Source organism: Microcebus murinus, chromosome 14 (genome assembly GCF_040939455.1).
Source record: "Microcebus murinus isolate Inina chromosome 14, M.murinus_Inina_mat1.0, whole genome shotgun sequence".
In the NCBI taxonomy this organism is placed as follows: domain Eukaryota; kingdom Metazoa; phylum Chordata; class Mammalia; order Primates; family Cheirogaleidae; genus Microcebus; species Microcebus murinus.
The window spans coordinates 16,637,633-16,654,900 of record NC_134117.1 but is presented as its reverse complement, the minus strand read 5'-3'; the positions used below and the strand labels follow the sequence as shown (position 1 = coordinate 16,654,900).

General features: G+C 36.5%; 1 protein-coding gene across 3 annotated transcripts in view; it reads right to left on the bottom strand.

The window, feature by feature from the left end:
• Positions 1 to 17,268, bottom strand: part of GPAM (glycerol-3-phosphate acyltransferase, mitochondrial) — a 63,681-nt gene that overhangs the window by 14,072 nt on the left and 32,341 nt on the right. For all 3 annotated transcript variants that reach the window (XM_012771569.3, XM_012771587.2, XM_012771578.3), the window contains exons 3-13: positions 16,766 to 16,896; positions 15,323 to 15,445; positions 12,204 to 12,277; positions 9,568 to 9,681; positions 8,497 to 8,643; positions 7,773 to 7,869; positions 6,991 to 7,127; positions 4,071 to 4,170; positions 3,542 to 3,754; positions 1,616 to 1,729; positions 423 to 508 (exon numbers count right to left, since the gene is read on the bottom strand). In XM_012771569.3, the coding sequence (XP_012627023.1) occupies positions 423 to 508; positions 1,616 to 1,729; positions 3,542 to 3,754; positions 4,071 to 4,170; positions 6,991 to 7,127; positions 7,773 to 7,869; positions 8,497 to 8,643; positions 9,568 to 9,681; positions 12,204 to 12,277; positions 15,323 to 15,445; positions 16,766 to 16,867 (1,307 nt within the window). In that variant the 5' untranslated portion in view covers positions 16,868 to 16,896. The remainder of the gene's footprint in view (positions 1 to 422; positions 509 to 1,615; positions 1,730 to 3,541; positions 3,755 to 4,070; positions 4,171 to 6,990; positions 7,128 to 7,772; positions 7,870 to 8,496; positions 8,644 to 9,567; positions 9,682 to 12,203; positions 12,278 to 15,322; positions 15,446 to 16,765; positions 16,897 to 17,268) is intronic.

Sequence of the window (17,268 nt, the reverse complement as noted above, 5' to 3'; positions counted from 1 at the left end):
CCGCATAGTAAAAGAAGAGTTTCATATTCAATTTTTCTAAGTTACAATTCAATTTGAATTCTACAAAATTCAAATAGCTAAACTTTTTCATACATTCCACTTATGTACAATATGCATAATCTAATCTACTACCAAAACAAAATTCAGCTCAAACATTCAAAAAGCACAAATCAAATAAGAACTCCTACATGATTCATAAAATTCAAAAAGATTTTATATACAAATAATCAAAAACCTCCAAACTAATATGAAAACATGCCATTTCAATATCCTTTATCAGACCAAGAGAAAAATTACTGGAATGAGGAAATGAAAACAGGAAGTTGGACATTCTTAACAAAGTTAACCTACTTTTCTATGCAATGTAAGAATAACAGATATTTAACAGTTTAGTTAGTATAAAAAATTTCCACAAATCTTACCTTGAAGGAAGTATAGCTGGTAACAATGCTTGCTCCAGAGAAAGTGGAGTGGACACAGGTTTCTGACTTTGGCTTTCCAAATATTCCTGGGGGGTGGGGGGAGACACAATAGGATCATTTACTCTCACATTCACATCAACATATAAAATATAATTTGATGTTCCAAAGGTTAAGAGGGAGGTGTTTACAAAATGGGCCCCCCATGGAGCATGGGAAATACTTCCTACATCCTAAACTATCTTTAGAAGTTCAGAATAGTTCACAGAATGTTGTTAAGCATGAAATTTAAGAACTAAAGATACAAAGAACAGAATCAATGCTTAAACAAAATCATTTAAAAATTATGGGGAAAATTTTAACTTTTCTCACATCTTCATGAAATTATTTGACATTCCCAATACTAATACTAATAACTGACACAATCATAATTTTTAAAGAAATCTGGCAACCCAAGGGTCACATCATATTCAAAAGAACCTCAATCCAAAAGCAAATCAGAGCAAGATAGAGAAGCTGTGCAGTAGTTTACAAACAAAGAAAAAGAAAAGTGGTAAGAAATGATGAGGTTCCTAAGAGCTGAAAGCCAGAAAGCATCTAGCACAGCAGTTAGAATCTTTTAAAGGTAAGCCAAGGAGTGAAACATAAGAAGAGGTCCTTATCCCTAGGTCCCCTACTTCCTCACCCAGCCTTCTCTTTCTCCTTTACTAATTTGAAAATCTTAAGAATTTAAAAATCACAAAAAAACTCAAGGACCTGCCAGTCCCAGACTTTCAATGAAGATGGCGCTATCCCTTGGGACGTGTGGGTGGTAGATTCCACTCAAAAAGACACAGCATCATCCTACCTGTCAATTTTACCAGTTTTTAGGGGAGATGTTTTGAAAAATTTCCCCTATCGGCAATTTTAAAACAAAATGTAATATACCAATATATATTATAAAGCACCAGATAAGAGTCTCGTGAATTAAAAAAAAAAAATAGCAATAAATAGTGAGCCTGATATCTCCCCAAAACAGATACTCATTCTGCTTTGTCAATAGGCAAATTTGGTAGAAAAAATTTAGGAAGCACCACTCGTGTCATAGTCCTCATTTTATAGCAGAGGAAACTGTGGCCCCACACAGAGAGGTACCATGGAAGCCAGCTCTAAGGCCCAAATCTTCTGACCCCAGTTGTGCTTTATTTCACACTCACCTTCAAGGAAAAAGGCTGTGCAAAATCCACTCTGACACATCCATAGTTTTTTCGTAACATTCTAATAACGCCTCTTGCTACACTCCAAAGGCTCTCATTCTTCTTAGGTTTGCCCTAAATTACAATAATCAGAACAACGTGGTAAGAAACAAAGCTAATGCATACACCAACATTCTGTTAATGGAAACTGGAGGTTCATCTTGAGAAACACAACACTGAATGAAGAAGGAAAGTAAGTATTCATCAACTGAGACCTGCCAAAAAATGTTTGGCATTCAAAGATGTTAAAAGATACAATCATATCATTGGGAGAGGCAATTCAATCAACGAAAAACAAAACGTAACACTGTTTTATTTAGTACAATATTTATATAATTCACAAAAACACGACTACAAACTAGTGAAGGATAAAAGGGTATTAACAGCCTGAAAAATGGTTCCGTGGTTCTCAGATAAAAATACGGCATCAAAGGGGCCACTGAGAGGTCTGCTGATCACCAGAGTCTAAATACCAAACATTAGGCAACTGGATGCCAAATCCTGCCTCACGGTGGCCTTTGAGCTGATTATTCATTTGGTAAGCACTATTTATTATACACAAGGCACAATGACAAGCCTAACAGACACAAGGACTCAGATGTGACCTCTGAGACACAGGATGAGTAGGGCACACGTAGAGGACAGACTCGCAGCAGGAGGAGAAGAGTGCCATGCAGGTAAGAACCCAGCACTTAATTCCAAACCCTCTGGATATCAAATGTCTTTGAGCTTCCGACATGTTTGGAGGCATAAACTTGAAACAAGTTCCTTGCCCAAGACTTCCACCCTAAATAAGAACAAAACTAAATTCCTCTGAAACTCTCAGACTGCTGATAAGAGTGGTAGGTTGGTAAAACCATTTTGATAAATTGTCTGGCAGTATCTACTAAAGCTGAACACACATTTTCTTTATGACCCATCAGTTCTACTCCTAGGTACGTACCCAAGAAAATGAATATATATGGTCATCAAGAGAAATTTACAAGAATGACACAGCTAAACTCTGTTTCAATAGTAGAACAAATTGAGGAATATTCATACACTAGACTATTACACAGCCCTGAGAACGAACCAACTATAACATAATTACATGTAACAACATGGATGAATCTCGAGAACCACTGCTTGAACAAAGGAAACCAGATGCAAAAAGACCACGTGCTACATTATCCCATTTACATAAAGTTCAAAAATAGGCAAAACTAATCTGTTCTGTAAAAAGTCAAGATAAGTGGCTATCCTTGAGGAGATAGTGGTAGGGGAGACAAAAGGGGGTTTCTAGAGTCCTGGTCATGTTATTCCCTGATCTGGGTGCTGGTTACTTGGGTACGTTCACTTTGTGATAATTTGAAAAGCATGCTTATGATTTATGTACTTTTTTGTAGGTATTACACAATACCTACAATAAAATAAAAAGTAATAAAAAGTTTTCTGAAAAAATTACCACCACTTCTCAAATTAATTTGTAGTTGCTTGCCAACATGATCTTACCTGTTCTTTGGACCTAACTTAAATCTGCACATAAGCAGTAAACCCCAGAAAGAACCAATCGCAGATAACCTCCCACAGTAGAAATGGCAACTCAGGAGCAAGCGTTCTCTCATTTCCCAATCCCATGACCAAGGTCTGTACCGATCAATCTAATCCTCTCATTTCAATCAAGCACAGGAAAACAGCTTATGTGCTCTACCAATTAAGTTGACATAGAATAGGAAAGCTACTCACTTTGCCTACTCAGCCATGTTTCGTTCAGTGCTTTAAAATTAGAGATTATCAAAAAAATATTCTCAGTTAACTCTAAATGCAAATCTAAATTCTAAAAGTTACATCAAAAAACAACACTTGAAAAGTAAAGACAGCTTTTGTGAAGGCAGTTAGTTCCCTTACCAGTTGTTCGCCATTGTAGTGACCCTCGATAATCCGATCATAGGAGATTCCAACAGGTATTATCAAGATGTCTGGGATGGTATTGGTAGACAGGGTATCTACCACAACTGACAAAAGTCCCGCCCGAGCACAGGAGGTTTTTCCACTCCTAGAGCGTGTGCCTTCCAGAAAAATCTCCAAGAATTGCTGCTGTCGAAGTAGTTCAACTATATGCTGTGATATAAAGAGAAAATAACACATGAATTCATGACCACCCAACTTAGAATGAGCTTAGAAAAACTAAATCTTAAATAACAACAACAACAACAAACTATAACTTCACTACTGACAAAATATTTTATTCACACCAATAATAGCAAAGCAGCTCCTCCAATGCAACATTTTGGTGATTTAAAAAATCATCAAATTCATACCCCAGCAATAATCACTCAGCAACTTTTTTAAAATGTCAGCTCAAATCAAGTATCTTTTCCCTTCCACTATGATAACTAACATAATGGCTTTAAGGATAATTAGAGATCATACATACTCCATTAAGCAAAGCTCTATAGAGAATATCTTTCCGTCCATCTGGTGTTTCATCCAGCCTCCGTCGTATGAAAAAGCCTCCGAGCTTATGGATCAGGGTACTATAAATTCAAGAATGCATGAATTATTTACAAAGAAAAATGTAAAAAGAATATTCAAATTCCAAGTTACTTGAAAACATTTGCCAATTGGATGTAAGCCATATGTGCTGTTTGAGTTGCTAACAAAAATGCAGACATTTTTTTCATTTTCCATATTATTGTCATATTTTAGTCATTTACATTATTCATCAGCCTTTGGAATATATTGTATATAATGAAGCTCTATTACAGCTGTTCTAAGCCAAACAAGTTTGTATGATATATATTCTGTAAAAATGATAGTATATATTTTAAAAGGATTATGAAACACTTTTAAATTTTAAAACCCTGTACAAGGGTCTCAAGACACTGACCCTGAGACATCCTGAAATTTGCACATGGCACATTAACTACAAAATAATGTGATGTTACACAAGCTCCTCAGGGTAAATTTTCTTAAATAATTATTTCTTAGAGAAGGTCCCTGTGAGACAAAAATAATTTTATCCAACTGAAACCAAGAAAAACCATCTTCCTAAAACATGAAACAAAAGTTTGCAGTATTTGCACATATATTGGCATAAAACAATTCTTTTCCCAATCTCATGTCTCTTTCTACAACACTAATGAATTTTGATACGAAGTTGAAATTTTCTAGGTCAACCTTTCCAAACTCACAGCCTCTTCCTATTCTTTTCCAATAGAATGACACTAACATTAATATATAATTTGGTATCCTCTAGTCAGTACAAGGAGGTCACAGTAAGATGTTGCCAAAGCTTAATGTCACTCTTTCAGAGAAAAAGTCTGCAGAATAAATTCATGAATGAAATGAGCCATCCGTAAAAATAACATACCCTGAGAAGTGGTGTATGAATGTGTAGGCTGGGATGTAACAAAAGAAAGCTGCAAATAAATAAGTGAGGTTATCTACAGTCTGCTATGTCTGAAGGAAAGACGAGCTACACAATGACTGGCATAGAGTCATGAAAAAGAAAGTGGGATTATAACAAATTATCAGTGTGTATTAAGCACTTCCAAGAGATCCTAGTTGAGGACCAGGCATGGAAGAGATGAGTACATGAGTTATTCTGATTACAAGAAAGGCAAACTATTCAGTTTACAAGAGGCAAGCTTTCCCTAGAGCCCCGATGGAATGAACAGTCCTCCTCACTCTAAGGCTATCCTCACCAGAAACTTTCTCATGACTTTCTAATTCAGCTTCTCAGGTCCCTTGATCCCTAGAGAGTAAAGATAGTCTAATTAATCCCTGGAAAAGCATGTCTACCTTGTAGGGTCATATCACACTGTATTACAGCTGGGTGTTTATCTACCTTCCCCATTAAATCATAAGCTACTTGATGGCAACGACTATGTATTTTGTTCACTCTTGTCTAAAGCACAGCTAGGTAAATATCACTGACTGCAGGAATGAACAGTTTCTCTGCAGTCTAGCTGAGTCTAGTTAGCTATAGAACTCTGAGCCGAGAGAATAGGAAAGAGCTCCTTGGGTTGTGAGGCTGATGACCAGATTTCACAGCACACAAAGGTGATGAATGCCATTTTGCAAGACTCTACCTGCACGAGCTGCCAGCCCAATTCCCTTCCAGTCTCTTTCCAAATTCATCCTCCTCTTACCCACTCACAGACCTGACCTCAGAGATGCTTTGTGCTTTGAAGTTTGAAACTTCAATTTCCCAAAGCAACTCAACCTACTCCTCACCAATTCCTTATTACTGATCAGATCCACCATCTACCCAGTTTTTTAGGTGGTAAACACCTGCGAGTCTTCCTCCCTCTTCCCCCCTCTGTTGAGCCCTATCAAGCTGGATTAGCACTGGGTCTTGTAAATTCAATCTACTAAATATTTTTCAAATCTATGCCCTGCTCTCCAAGAGCACTACTACACTTTTAATTTAAGCCTTCATTAACTTTTGCCTGAACTATTGTAATAGAATCAGAATTGATCAACTCTTTCTAATGCAGAATAACCTTTCAAAATACAAATCCAAACATGTCATTTCTCAAGTACAGGATAGATTATAAACTGTCAGCTTAGAAATTGTTTTGATCTAACTCTCACTGCCTATGCAGCTACCACCTCCAGTCTCTGACCCTTCCTAATGTATCCCATACTCTAACCTCACCTAATTGGCCACCACTTCCTGATTATACCATGCTCTTGATTCTCTTTGCCTTTGTACATACTATTTCCTCTGAACGGAATGTACTGCATTCCCCTAAACACCTCCAAAAGATACCTTTCACATTATATTGTACTTCTTACATGGTTCTAGCTCTACTGAATCATGAGGTCAAAGTAATAGGTATGGTTATTTGCGTTTACCTTTATACCATTCCATAACCACCATGCCCACCTCACTCCCCCACACATACTATTCCCTACTGCTGAGCCTGGTAAGATAATTTGCTATCTTGCCTTTCTAATTGCCTCTTATCCATTTGATAAATATTGCCCATTAAGTCTAGGTATTCACAGTTCACCAAGTATTCCATACAAAATACATAAATAATAGCATTAGGGGGATGGTCACGCTTGAAGCTCTGACTCGAGGGGGGCAGGGGGGCATGGGCAATATATGTAACTTTAACATTTGTACCCCCATAATATACTGAAATTTTAAAAAAATATAAAAAAAAAACAATAGCGATAATTTCAATGCTTTTTTGTACTCTCCAAATTTTAAATAAACATGTATAATAAAAGAAAAAAGGCCAATGTCATTTTACAATGACACATATCAAAATGTACACTAAAAAACCAAAAATTCAAAACACAATCTCTTTAATATCTTAAATGTCAAAATAAGCTGATCTTACCTGAAAATTGGGATGTTGAGATTATTGCCTGAAGCGATGTATGGCGCTTTGATGTTATGGCAGAAGAGAATGAAAGTGAGCAGCAGATAGTCAATATGGGATCTATGAACTGGTAGAAATAGAAGCGGCAAATTCGTCTGGTAAAGGGAAAAATGCCAAATTTAAAATTCAAATGTAAAGTTCAATCGCATTGTAACTGTATATTTGGTTAGAGTCACTCCAGTACTGGCTAATCACTGACTCAATCTTTAAAAACATTTTCCAATAATATGAACTTCCAATTTAGCACTTATAGAGCTAAAATCAAGAACAACTGTAACAACAGAAATGAGTTGGAGGAAAAAGAATAATCAAAAGTAATCAAACTGGTTCTATATATATCCCTTCTGCGAAGCAGATCTACTCTCGTAAAAAGAGCACAGGTTTTGGAGTAAAGCCTGGTTTGGTTTGAAATCTGGGGCAAGATGCTTCTTATCTGGGACCAGACAATTTATTTCTCGATCTGTGCCTCTATTTCCTCCTCTATAAAATAAGGATTGTTCTACCAGATTTTCAGGGTTGCTGCAGGTAACTTACAAAAGGAATCCTGTTTATTGCTGGTGGGTCTTCCCTTACTCCACTCCTCTACCCCAAATACAGTTACCCACGTTATCACAGATGAGGAAAACCACCCAAATGGGTTGAAATGCACATCAGTATACAAAACAACATTTCCAAAGAAACTATAAAATCACTCTACAAATGTGAGAAAAATGGAAGGACAGATGCACAGAAATTCTTGCCTCGGTTGCTGCTTTAACCATCTCAAGTTGCCCCTTGTGAATCTGAATGTTCCAAAAGAAGCTGTTGAACAGTTTTAGCAGCACCCACCCAGTCAGTCTGAAAGTAAAAAGAAAGAAAATTTTAATGTACGTACATATATTTATATATATGAATATATATTGCTGACTTTTGTCTACTCAAGTTTCTGAACAACCTAAGAGTACTTATAAATTACTTTGTGTGTGTGTGCACACACTCACGTGCATTCATGCATCTGAAGTGCAGAATTAGAGAACTTTATACATGTGCTACTTATAGAAGTATCCATTTATCATGAACTAAAATCACATTTCACGCTAATAACACGTTATACTTCAGAGGTGAATGACCAAGCCGAATGAGTATTTGGTGAGCAGAATGACCCCTCTAACGCATGCAAACCACTCCCTTTAGGACATGGATACGTGAAACTTGATTCACAACTGTCTAGAAGAGCAGACATCAGCAGTAACACACTGGCTGCTATCAATTAGCAGAGAGAAAGGCACTTTCAAACCTACCAAAGTGCTACTTCACATGGTAGTTGAATGAGAACACAAAGAAGAGTTGAATTTAACATCAGAATATATAAAAACATCTTTTGGACAAAGCACTGTGCTAGGAGAGGAAAATCCAATGATTCAGACCTATTTGCTCAAAACAGGATGACTCTTATTGAAAGCTTTGTGCCTTGCCTTTTAATACCTGATCATTGATGGTGAGACAGTGGCAACCATTTCTTCAAGGATCCTTTTGGCTTTCTTTTTCACCTTATTGATGGCTTTTGCCTGCTGCTGGGGAGAACCATCAGGGTTCAGTTCAGCAGACACTTCTGCAATTGCTTCTTGTACTCTGGTTTGAAAAGGTAAGGACAGACAATGTAACTGGCTCTATGCTACAGTCTGTACTCAGTACTTTCCCAACCACAACTGTAAATCACAAAACAAAATGTACAGTCTCTTTATGTGATAAAATGAGAGAATAAGCTCAAGTTAGAAGCGCTTTTTCTGGCTGTCTATTAAATATTAAGGACATTATATTCCTAAATCAATGAATCTCTGAGGAATCTGGACAGCAGACTTAAGAATTTAATTCAAATTCACTGGGTGACAACTATGTGAATTTCTACATTTCAGTTATGCTGTGAGGGACACAAAGTTGCACCATAGCAAAAGAAAGAAAAAGAAGGTTATCCCCTTAGGCATATAACTCAGAAGGACCAAAAAGCCCACTGCCAAAGTAATGTGTGATTTTTCTTTTTTTTTTTTTTTTTGAAGACCTAATTTACTATTGATTTTATTGTGACCCCATTAGAACTATATGTAAAACTCTCTGGGAGGGATCAAAGAGAAACATAAATTTTTTTAAAATCAAACCAGTAATTTTAAAAAGGCACAGTTCAAGATCAAAACATCACAGCATAGAGCAAAAAGCAGTGAGGTAAAAGGAAAAATCCAATCCAGTTTTATAAATCTTCCACTGGACTTATGGGAGAAAGGATGAGGTTAAACCTCCTTAAACCACTCGTGTTTTAGAAACGCATTCAATATTAATCCACAAAACAAGACTGCTATTCCCACAGGGCACAGTTCACCAAAACCATCTGTTCCCCTGCCTTTCCTTGGTTTCCTTTGGAGCTTTAATGTGTGGAAATGCAAACACTTATTGAGACAGAGTCTCAGAGAAATTACAAGTCGCTAAAGGGAATTATTCCCCCTCCCACTCCCACAACCAACCCCTGCTCTGCCCACCTTCACACCAGTGCCCAGCCCTCACCTACTGCTGTTCAGCACGTTTTCAGTCACATTGGTGGCAAACATGCCCTTATGAACATCTCGCTCTTGAACAAAAAGAACATACGAAAGGCGTCTTGCAAGCCATCCCCGGTGCCTGCAACGTGAAGATGAATTAGCAGAGAAGTACCCTAGGCACACCTAAAACAAGTTGCTTAAACACTGATTTTCTGCCCATAAAAACAAAGCTTAATGTCATCGATTCCTGAGATTTAGGGTTCTCCTGTAGCACATTATCCTTAGTAGTTCAGGATGCTGTGCAGCCAATTTTATTTATAATTTCTTACATGTACTCTTAGCTAAAATTAAAACTTGGAATTTGTGTATTAATGCTTGAATAGTGTTAACTGTGCTGAATAATAACCCTACTATAAAAATAAAAGCAACAAAATATCAGACTTTATTAATATCATTAAAAAAGCAAATATGTTGAATGCCATATATATATATATATATATATATATATTAAACATAGATAAGCTATATAGCTTAGAGTTATAGCTATGGGCTATAAAAAGATAAATTTGGAAGTCTTTCCCTACCCTGAAGGACTAATTTCTTTATTATAGTTTTTTTCTTAGATAATCACTCACTCTCCAATTTGAATTGACAAAGCTGAGTATTTGAGAGAAGTCAAGCATAATTGGTCTATGATCTAAATAACTGTACTCTGGGCTCACAAAGCCAGAAGTTCTTTTTTGTTCTTCACATTTTTAACATACCTAAGGGATAGGACATGTGCCTGTCAGTGAGAGTGACTATTGGTGTCTAGATGAGGGGATGGAGAGATGGAGTTCAGAATAAGAACCCTACGAGCCTCCATTACGTAATGATCTGGAACCATTTGTAACGATTACATAATGCAGCATGATCATTTCCTCCATAATGATATGCAGAGGTCCTCAAACTTTTGAAACAGGGGGCCAGTTCACTGTCACTCAGATTGTTGGAGGGCTGGACTATAGTTTAAAAAAAACTATGAACAAATTCCTATGCACACTGCACATACCTTATTTTGAAGTAAAAAAACAAACGGGCAAAAACACCCACATGTGGCCCGCAGGCCGTAGTTTGAGGATGCCTTAGACAGTAGCAGATTTCAAATATAAATCCATTAACTCTGAAAAGATCCAAAAAGCCCTTAACTGAGAAAAAGTAATTTGAGAGTGGCCTGTTTATGAATCACCTGTTCCTTCATCTCTCCTTCCTGCCATGCTCTTTTTCTTCCTCCTTTCCTTTAACTCAATCTTCTGAAAATGTGCCCAATATGTTGTGTTAATTCTAAACTCTTCCTTCAGCAAACATTTTCAGAAGTATTATTGGAATGTACAAAGTCCAGGTTCTCTATGAAATCCCTTTGCAATTGACTGAAAGCATTGTTTTTATGACTGTGTGTGTGTGAGAGCATGGCTGTGTAGAAATGTTTAGGCTTTGCTTCATATAAATGTAGGGCTAAACAGCTGCACAGGCAGCTTATTTCACTGAATAGTTTCACATGGCCTAATCAATACAGCAAATGCTCTTTCTCTTAACTGCATCTAACTGAGAGCAACAAACACACCTCTTGGCTTTGTATACAAAATGTCTACTTGCACAAAGAAGAGACTCTAGGAGACCCCTTTTCTTAAGATCTTAATCATGTCAACCAAGAAAAGGGAAAAAAAAAAAAAATCCATGGCCCAGAGTCTCATCTCTCTCCTTTAAATCAAAGAGAGAGAGAGAGAATATTAGCCTGGGAATGGGAAAAATATGTTCCATGTCTTTGACTTTAGTTCTTTTTTTAAAAAGATTTACCATATATGCAGGTATTATCATTCTCATATGTGATCTCATCATCAAACTATGAGAAGTAACATCAGAAAAGTTTCAACTTTAAGTATTTGACTTCTCGGATCAACTTTTCAATAGAGTTTCAGTTATTTCTCATCAGCTGAGCCTACCCACTCACCCCATTCCAGGCCTCTACTCTCCGAGTTACAAGGACTGGCAGCATTTTTGGCTACTGCTTCTCCTGCCTCACAGACATTCACACGGCCTTCCAACCCTCCTTCCTTGTCCCCTAGCCCAGATTCAGATAAAACAAAGGCCTTTTCTCTCACTCTGGTACCTATTAGCCTATCCCCATATGCCTGGAATTTGGAAGTAAGAATTCTAAGAAAAGTCTTGGGTGAATAATAAATCAAAGAACATTTGCTCAATAGAGAAAAATATCCTTAGGTATTAGATTTTAGGCAGATTTTAATCAGGTATACTTTTTTAAAGCATAAAATAGTCATAATAGATCCTAAGACATTTGAACCTGCATGTCCCCTCAGACAAATATTTCCCACATTTTGGCACACTTCATATGCAAAATCAGTATATGAATAAGTCAAAGAGCACGACAAGTGACATCTACACTCCCATGAAAATATGTATAATTACAGCCGTGGTAACAATACTATTAGGTCTCTCTGATGGCTGTATTGCTTCCAATTTTTAGATAAAGCCTCTTATGTCAGAAGCTCATATTCTATTAACTGTCAAAAACATAAAGAACTTCATCTTAAAGTGTGTTAATTGATCATTATGGAATCTTCCTTTTTAGATTTATTAGAAGCAGAAGAAATTTCTTTTTACCTTGTGTGAGTTTCATTGATATAAATAACATTCCGCAAACCCAGAGACGGGATACTGGGGTTGAAAAATTTATCCTATATAAAACAAAGTAAATGTAGGCATAAATACACAACTGGATTGATGGTGAAGATCTCACATTATTAGTTCTCAATGACTTCTAAAATTCAAGCATAAAGTTAGGCATTGCTTCAAAAATCTAAGTAATGAAGAAAAAATATGTTTTATTAAAAAGTACTTTTCAGTCTTCAAAAAAAGTTACAAACTCAAAATTAATCCTTAAAACCTTAAAATCAAAGGAAATAAAGGAAGGATATTGAGGAAGAAAGAGATTTAAAAAATAAAAGGAAATCAAAGGAAATAGTGCCTTTCCCCTTCCTGCCCCACTCCTCATCTCCACAGTGAAAGAGCTGAAGCTATGCCAGAGATTTCAGTATCTCCCAAATTCAAAAAGACTATGCTAAGTACCATGCAATTATTGTTAAATTACTAAATCTTCCAATAATCCTGACACATAAGAATTATTATCCTCATTTTATAGGTGAGGAAATTGAGGCTGACAAGGGTTTAGAAATGCATCCCAGATCTTGCTCCAAAGAATATGGGCTTTCTATTCCCCTAAAATAACTGTCCATCTAATGAGAAAATGTACAGGTCCTCCTCTGTACAGGTGATCTTTAAAGACACAGACAGACGCAGACAACAGAGAAAATCTATAGCTTTATCCATGTGGGCAAAAGGTAACTGTTCCACAAATACATGCTGGAAAAAATATAATGTACCCTCAACAAAAGATGTAAAAATACTTTTTTTTTTTGAGACAGAGTCTCACTCTGTTGCGCTCACTCTGTTGCCCAAACTAGAGTGTCCTGGCATCAGCCTAGCTCACAGCAACCTCAAACTCCTGGGCTCAAGCGATCCTCCTGCCTCAGCCTCCCAAGTAGCTGGGACTACAAGTGCTTGCCACCATGCCTGGCTTAATTTTTTATTTCTATTTTTAGTTGCTCAGCTAATTTTTCTATTTTTAGTAGAGACAGGGTCTCGCTCTTGCTGGTCTTGAACTCCTGACCTCAAGCAATCCTCCCACCTTGGCCTCTCAGAATGCTAGGATTACAGGCATGAGCCACTGAGCTTTAGGCTGCCTAATATAAAAATACGTAAGTGAAATCTCCTTAAATAAAAGGAAAATGGGATTTCAGAGAAAGGATAACAAATATCAAAAACTTACTATAAAAATATTTTTAAACAAAATTTTCTTTTTGGTAGCAACAGGGTTGCTTTGGCTGGTCTCAAATTCCTAGCCTCAAGTAATCCTCCAGCCTCAGCCTCCCAAAGTGCTGGGATTACAGGGGTAAGCCATCACACCCAGCCTAAACAAATTATATTTTAATGAACATGCCATGGAAGAAATTCAAGATCAAGTTCAGCTTCATCAGGTACTATATTTAAGCAAAAATCAATTACCTGTTACTCTATCAATCCCCACTCCAAACCATCACAATCATCAAATAATTTCCTATATGTCCTCTGACTTAAGAATACATTGTAGTTAAGGTATTTTTTTGAATAAACATTAAAAATTAGAATTAGAGGAGATGCCAGATCTAAAAAGAAAAGCCACATGACCTTCTAATAAATCTTTATTTCTGCTGACCTATTAATGTAAACTGTCCTTATTTCTAAACCAGAAATTTCCATAATCCTTCAATTTTATTAATACCAAATTCTTGCAACAAGGCACTTATGGTCTAAGACAAGCAGTATTTATAACAAAACATTCTTGAGCAGACCTGAGCATTGAACATAAACTGCTTGGATTCCACGATATTTTCTCCCATGTTAAAAAATCCCTTTATATCAGACTCAGAATTCTACTTCCTGCCAACCCAACCCTGAGTAAAAACTTCACACAGCACAGTTAGTTATTCACACAGGTTTTAAGCAACCTCTATAAATGGGAGGCACTTAAATGATAGAAATTCTACATCCTAGGAACTAGTCTATCCCAGGGAGAGTTTAACATCCAGATATACCTTTTAAAAGGTAACTCTACTGCCTTACAACACTGCACATGAAATCCGACATTCCTGTGCTCACTCATCCCTCACTCCCACTGCCAGCAGAAGCACACCTCTCCTCTAATCAACTCTCTTCTTAAATACTAACTATACCATAATGTGGAAGATACTACAAGGTTTGTGTTTCTTCACCAAAATACACATAACAAACCCGTACACACTCATTCTTAAATACTCATTTAACATTGACATTTCAGTGACCGTCCTTCACTATCACAAAGTCAAAACGCCCCAGGAACAGAAATTTAGCAAAAGCTAAGAGTGAAGTCACAGCTTTAACTTCTTATTCTGACCTCTCCCCTCTCCTCTCTCCTCTCTCTCTCTCTCTCATATTGCTAGGATTTTAACGTTAAATGCTAAACTTCAACACCCAGAAGGTACACAAAGGTTCCCACCCACTCTTTGGAAGAGTTAACTGAAAGTAAGCTCAACTCTCACCCTAAATCATATGAAAACCACAAAAGAACTAGAATATTACCTAGCATCAATTATGGGACCAATATTTACTGAATAAATGAAAAGAAAAATTGAGTTGACATCTTTATTTGGAATATTTGGCTTATAAAAGTGGGCCTCAGTTCTAAAAAGTGAATTAAGTCAATTAAGACTAAGCTCTGGGCACGGTGGCTTATGCCTGTAATCCCAGGACTCTAGGAGGCCTAGGTGGGAGAATTGCCTGAGCTCAGAAGTTTAAGACCAGCCTGAGCAAGAGCATAGACCTTGTCTCTATTAAAAAATAGAAAAAGATTAGCCAAGCATGGTGGCATGTGCCTGTAGTCCCAGCTACTCAGGAGGCTGAAGCAGAAGGATCACTTGAGTCCAGGAGTTGGAGGTTGCTGTGAGCTAGGCTGACGCCACGGCACTCTACTCTGGGCATCGGAGTGAGACTCTGTCTCCAAAAAAAAAAGACTACCTGCTACATTCTTTCAGAGTAGAGGAGGGGAAAGAGGGGAAAAAACCTACATACTAAAAATTCACACAAAGTTGGAAATCTGTCACATATTTCACTTTTGATGAAAGGTCAACAAGCAGTAATGTTCTTACCCAGCTCTGGGGAGTGCAGGAATAACAACATCTTCCAACAAATGGCCTTTTCCTGCTCATTAGGCTTTCTTTCCATTTTAAAGTGGCAGATCTGAAGACGGTAGGTCCAAAACCACATTCACCCTAATAAATGTTAAGGAAAAATTAGTGTAAATGGCAAGAGAATTATACTTATCTATTTGATCTCTAAGACTGAGATGTTTCAGGTAAAGAGAAACGTATGGCATATTTTTCTTTTGGAAGTATATCTATGTGAGTCTCACATAGTGGTTTTCATTTAAGTGCTCCCTCCATGGTCAACACTTGGAAAAAAGCTTGGCACATAAGCAAAAGTTGAACACTTACGAATAGTAATAGCTAATAACGATTGCTACATACTCAAGGCAGCAAACGTTTAAAAACTAAGGTTCAAAGGTTTAAAAACTAAGTTGTAGAAGGTCAAAGGTCAAATGGACTTCTGACAGAGCAAGAGGAGTAAGTTCAAACTCCTGGATCCCTGTGCTAACAGTTAACCTTACTCCCTTTTAAATCACACACTTCCACAATAGAACTCTAGAGGCCTTATATAGTGAGCAAGTTGTTATACTACAGCTTAAAATATTTTACTTTAAATAAAAACAAGGTAAACATACAAAATTTCTTTATCTTATCAGGACAGTTTAAAGCTTGGAATTTAAATTACAGCCAGACTGTTCTAGTAGGGTCAAACCTTGCTCTTCTTCTGTTCTAAAAACTTTTTTCTTAACTTTGAGCTCATCAGTTGCTCAAATTTCACAGATATAATGTTCTCAAAACTAGGTGCAATAATACCATTTTTATATAAAACAGATAGTGTTTGAGATAACTTTTTTTTGTCTTTTTTACAGAGGAGAGCATTACTTTCTCTCTTCTTTCAATTTTTTTTATTTCAGAATATTAGGGGGGTACAAACATTTTAGTTACACAATTTACTTCTGTACAGTTTGAGATAACATTTAACACATGCCATGTTATATTGAAACAGGGAAAACAACATAAGAAAAATGCATGTTATTTGGATTGAATTTATACTATAATTTCCTATTTTAATTTTTTAAAAGTTTACTTCCATTATAAAATTCATGTTCTTTAATTATGAGAAATGGATACCAAGAGAAAGGAAAAAAACAATCTCTTACACCACCCAAAACAACTACTAGGGTTTTTTTCCTATGCAAAAATATCTTTGCTTTTTAACATAATCACTGTAACTACATTTTCTACCCAATTTTTTTCTTCCCAATTAACAGAATACCATAAAATGTTTAGAAATATTATTAGACTTAATAAACATACCTTCTAACAGAGGCAGTTTCTGTAGCTATAAACCTCTACTTGGTATTATGTTGCTGCTAGCATTTCCGCCTTCATAAACAACACTGAAATGAATTTTTTAAGTTGAATGCTTTTAACACTTAAACTTACCCATTCCTCACTTGTGTGCTTACATCGACCAACACTGTATTCTGATGAATTTGGCAGATAAGAAACATCTATCATGCCAAGGGTCAGTGCAGATTCATCCATGTCACAAAGTGTAACTCCCAAATCATGTGCTATAAAAAATATATATCATTTCAGTTCACGAGGAATCCAGAGAGTAAATACCAAAACTTAAAATTCTGACTTCTACATTATTTTGCTCTATAATGGAATACCAAAGGAACTACCAGTAAACTTCTACCCTGTTGAGTCAGTGAAAAAAGTGGCTTTGATGTGTTTATATGAACTCAGGCGGCCTTGATGGAAAAAAACAAAAAACTCAACATTTGTATCCTAAGACTTCCTAAATATATAAGAATACAACATTTGTATCCTTAGATTTTCCAAACAAAACAGCTATGAATAGTCATTTGCAAGTGTGAATACAAATTTATTTCAGTTATTTTTGTTAATAATTGAACAGCTTGAAAATGAAGGCATGCATT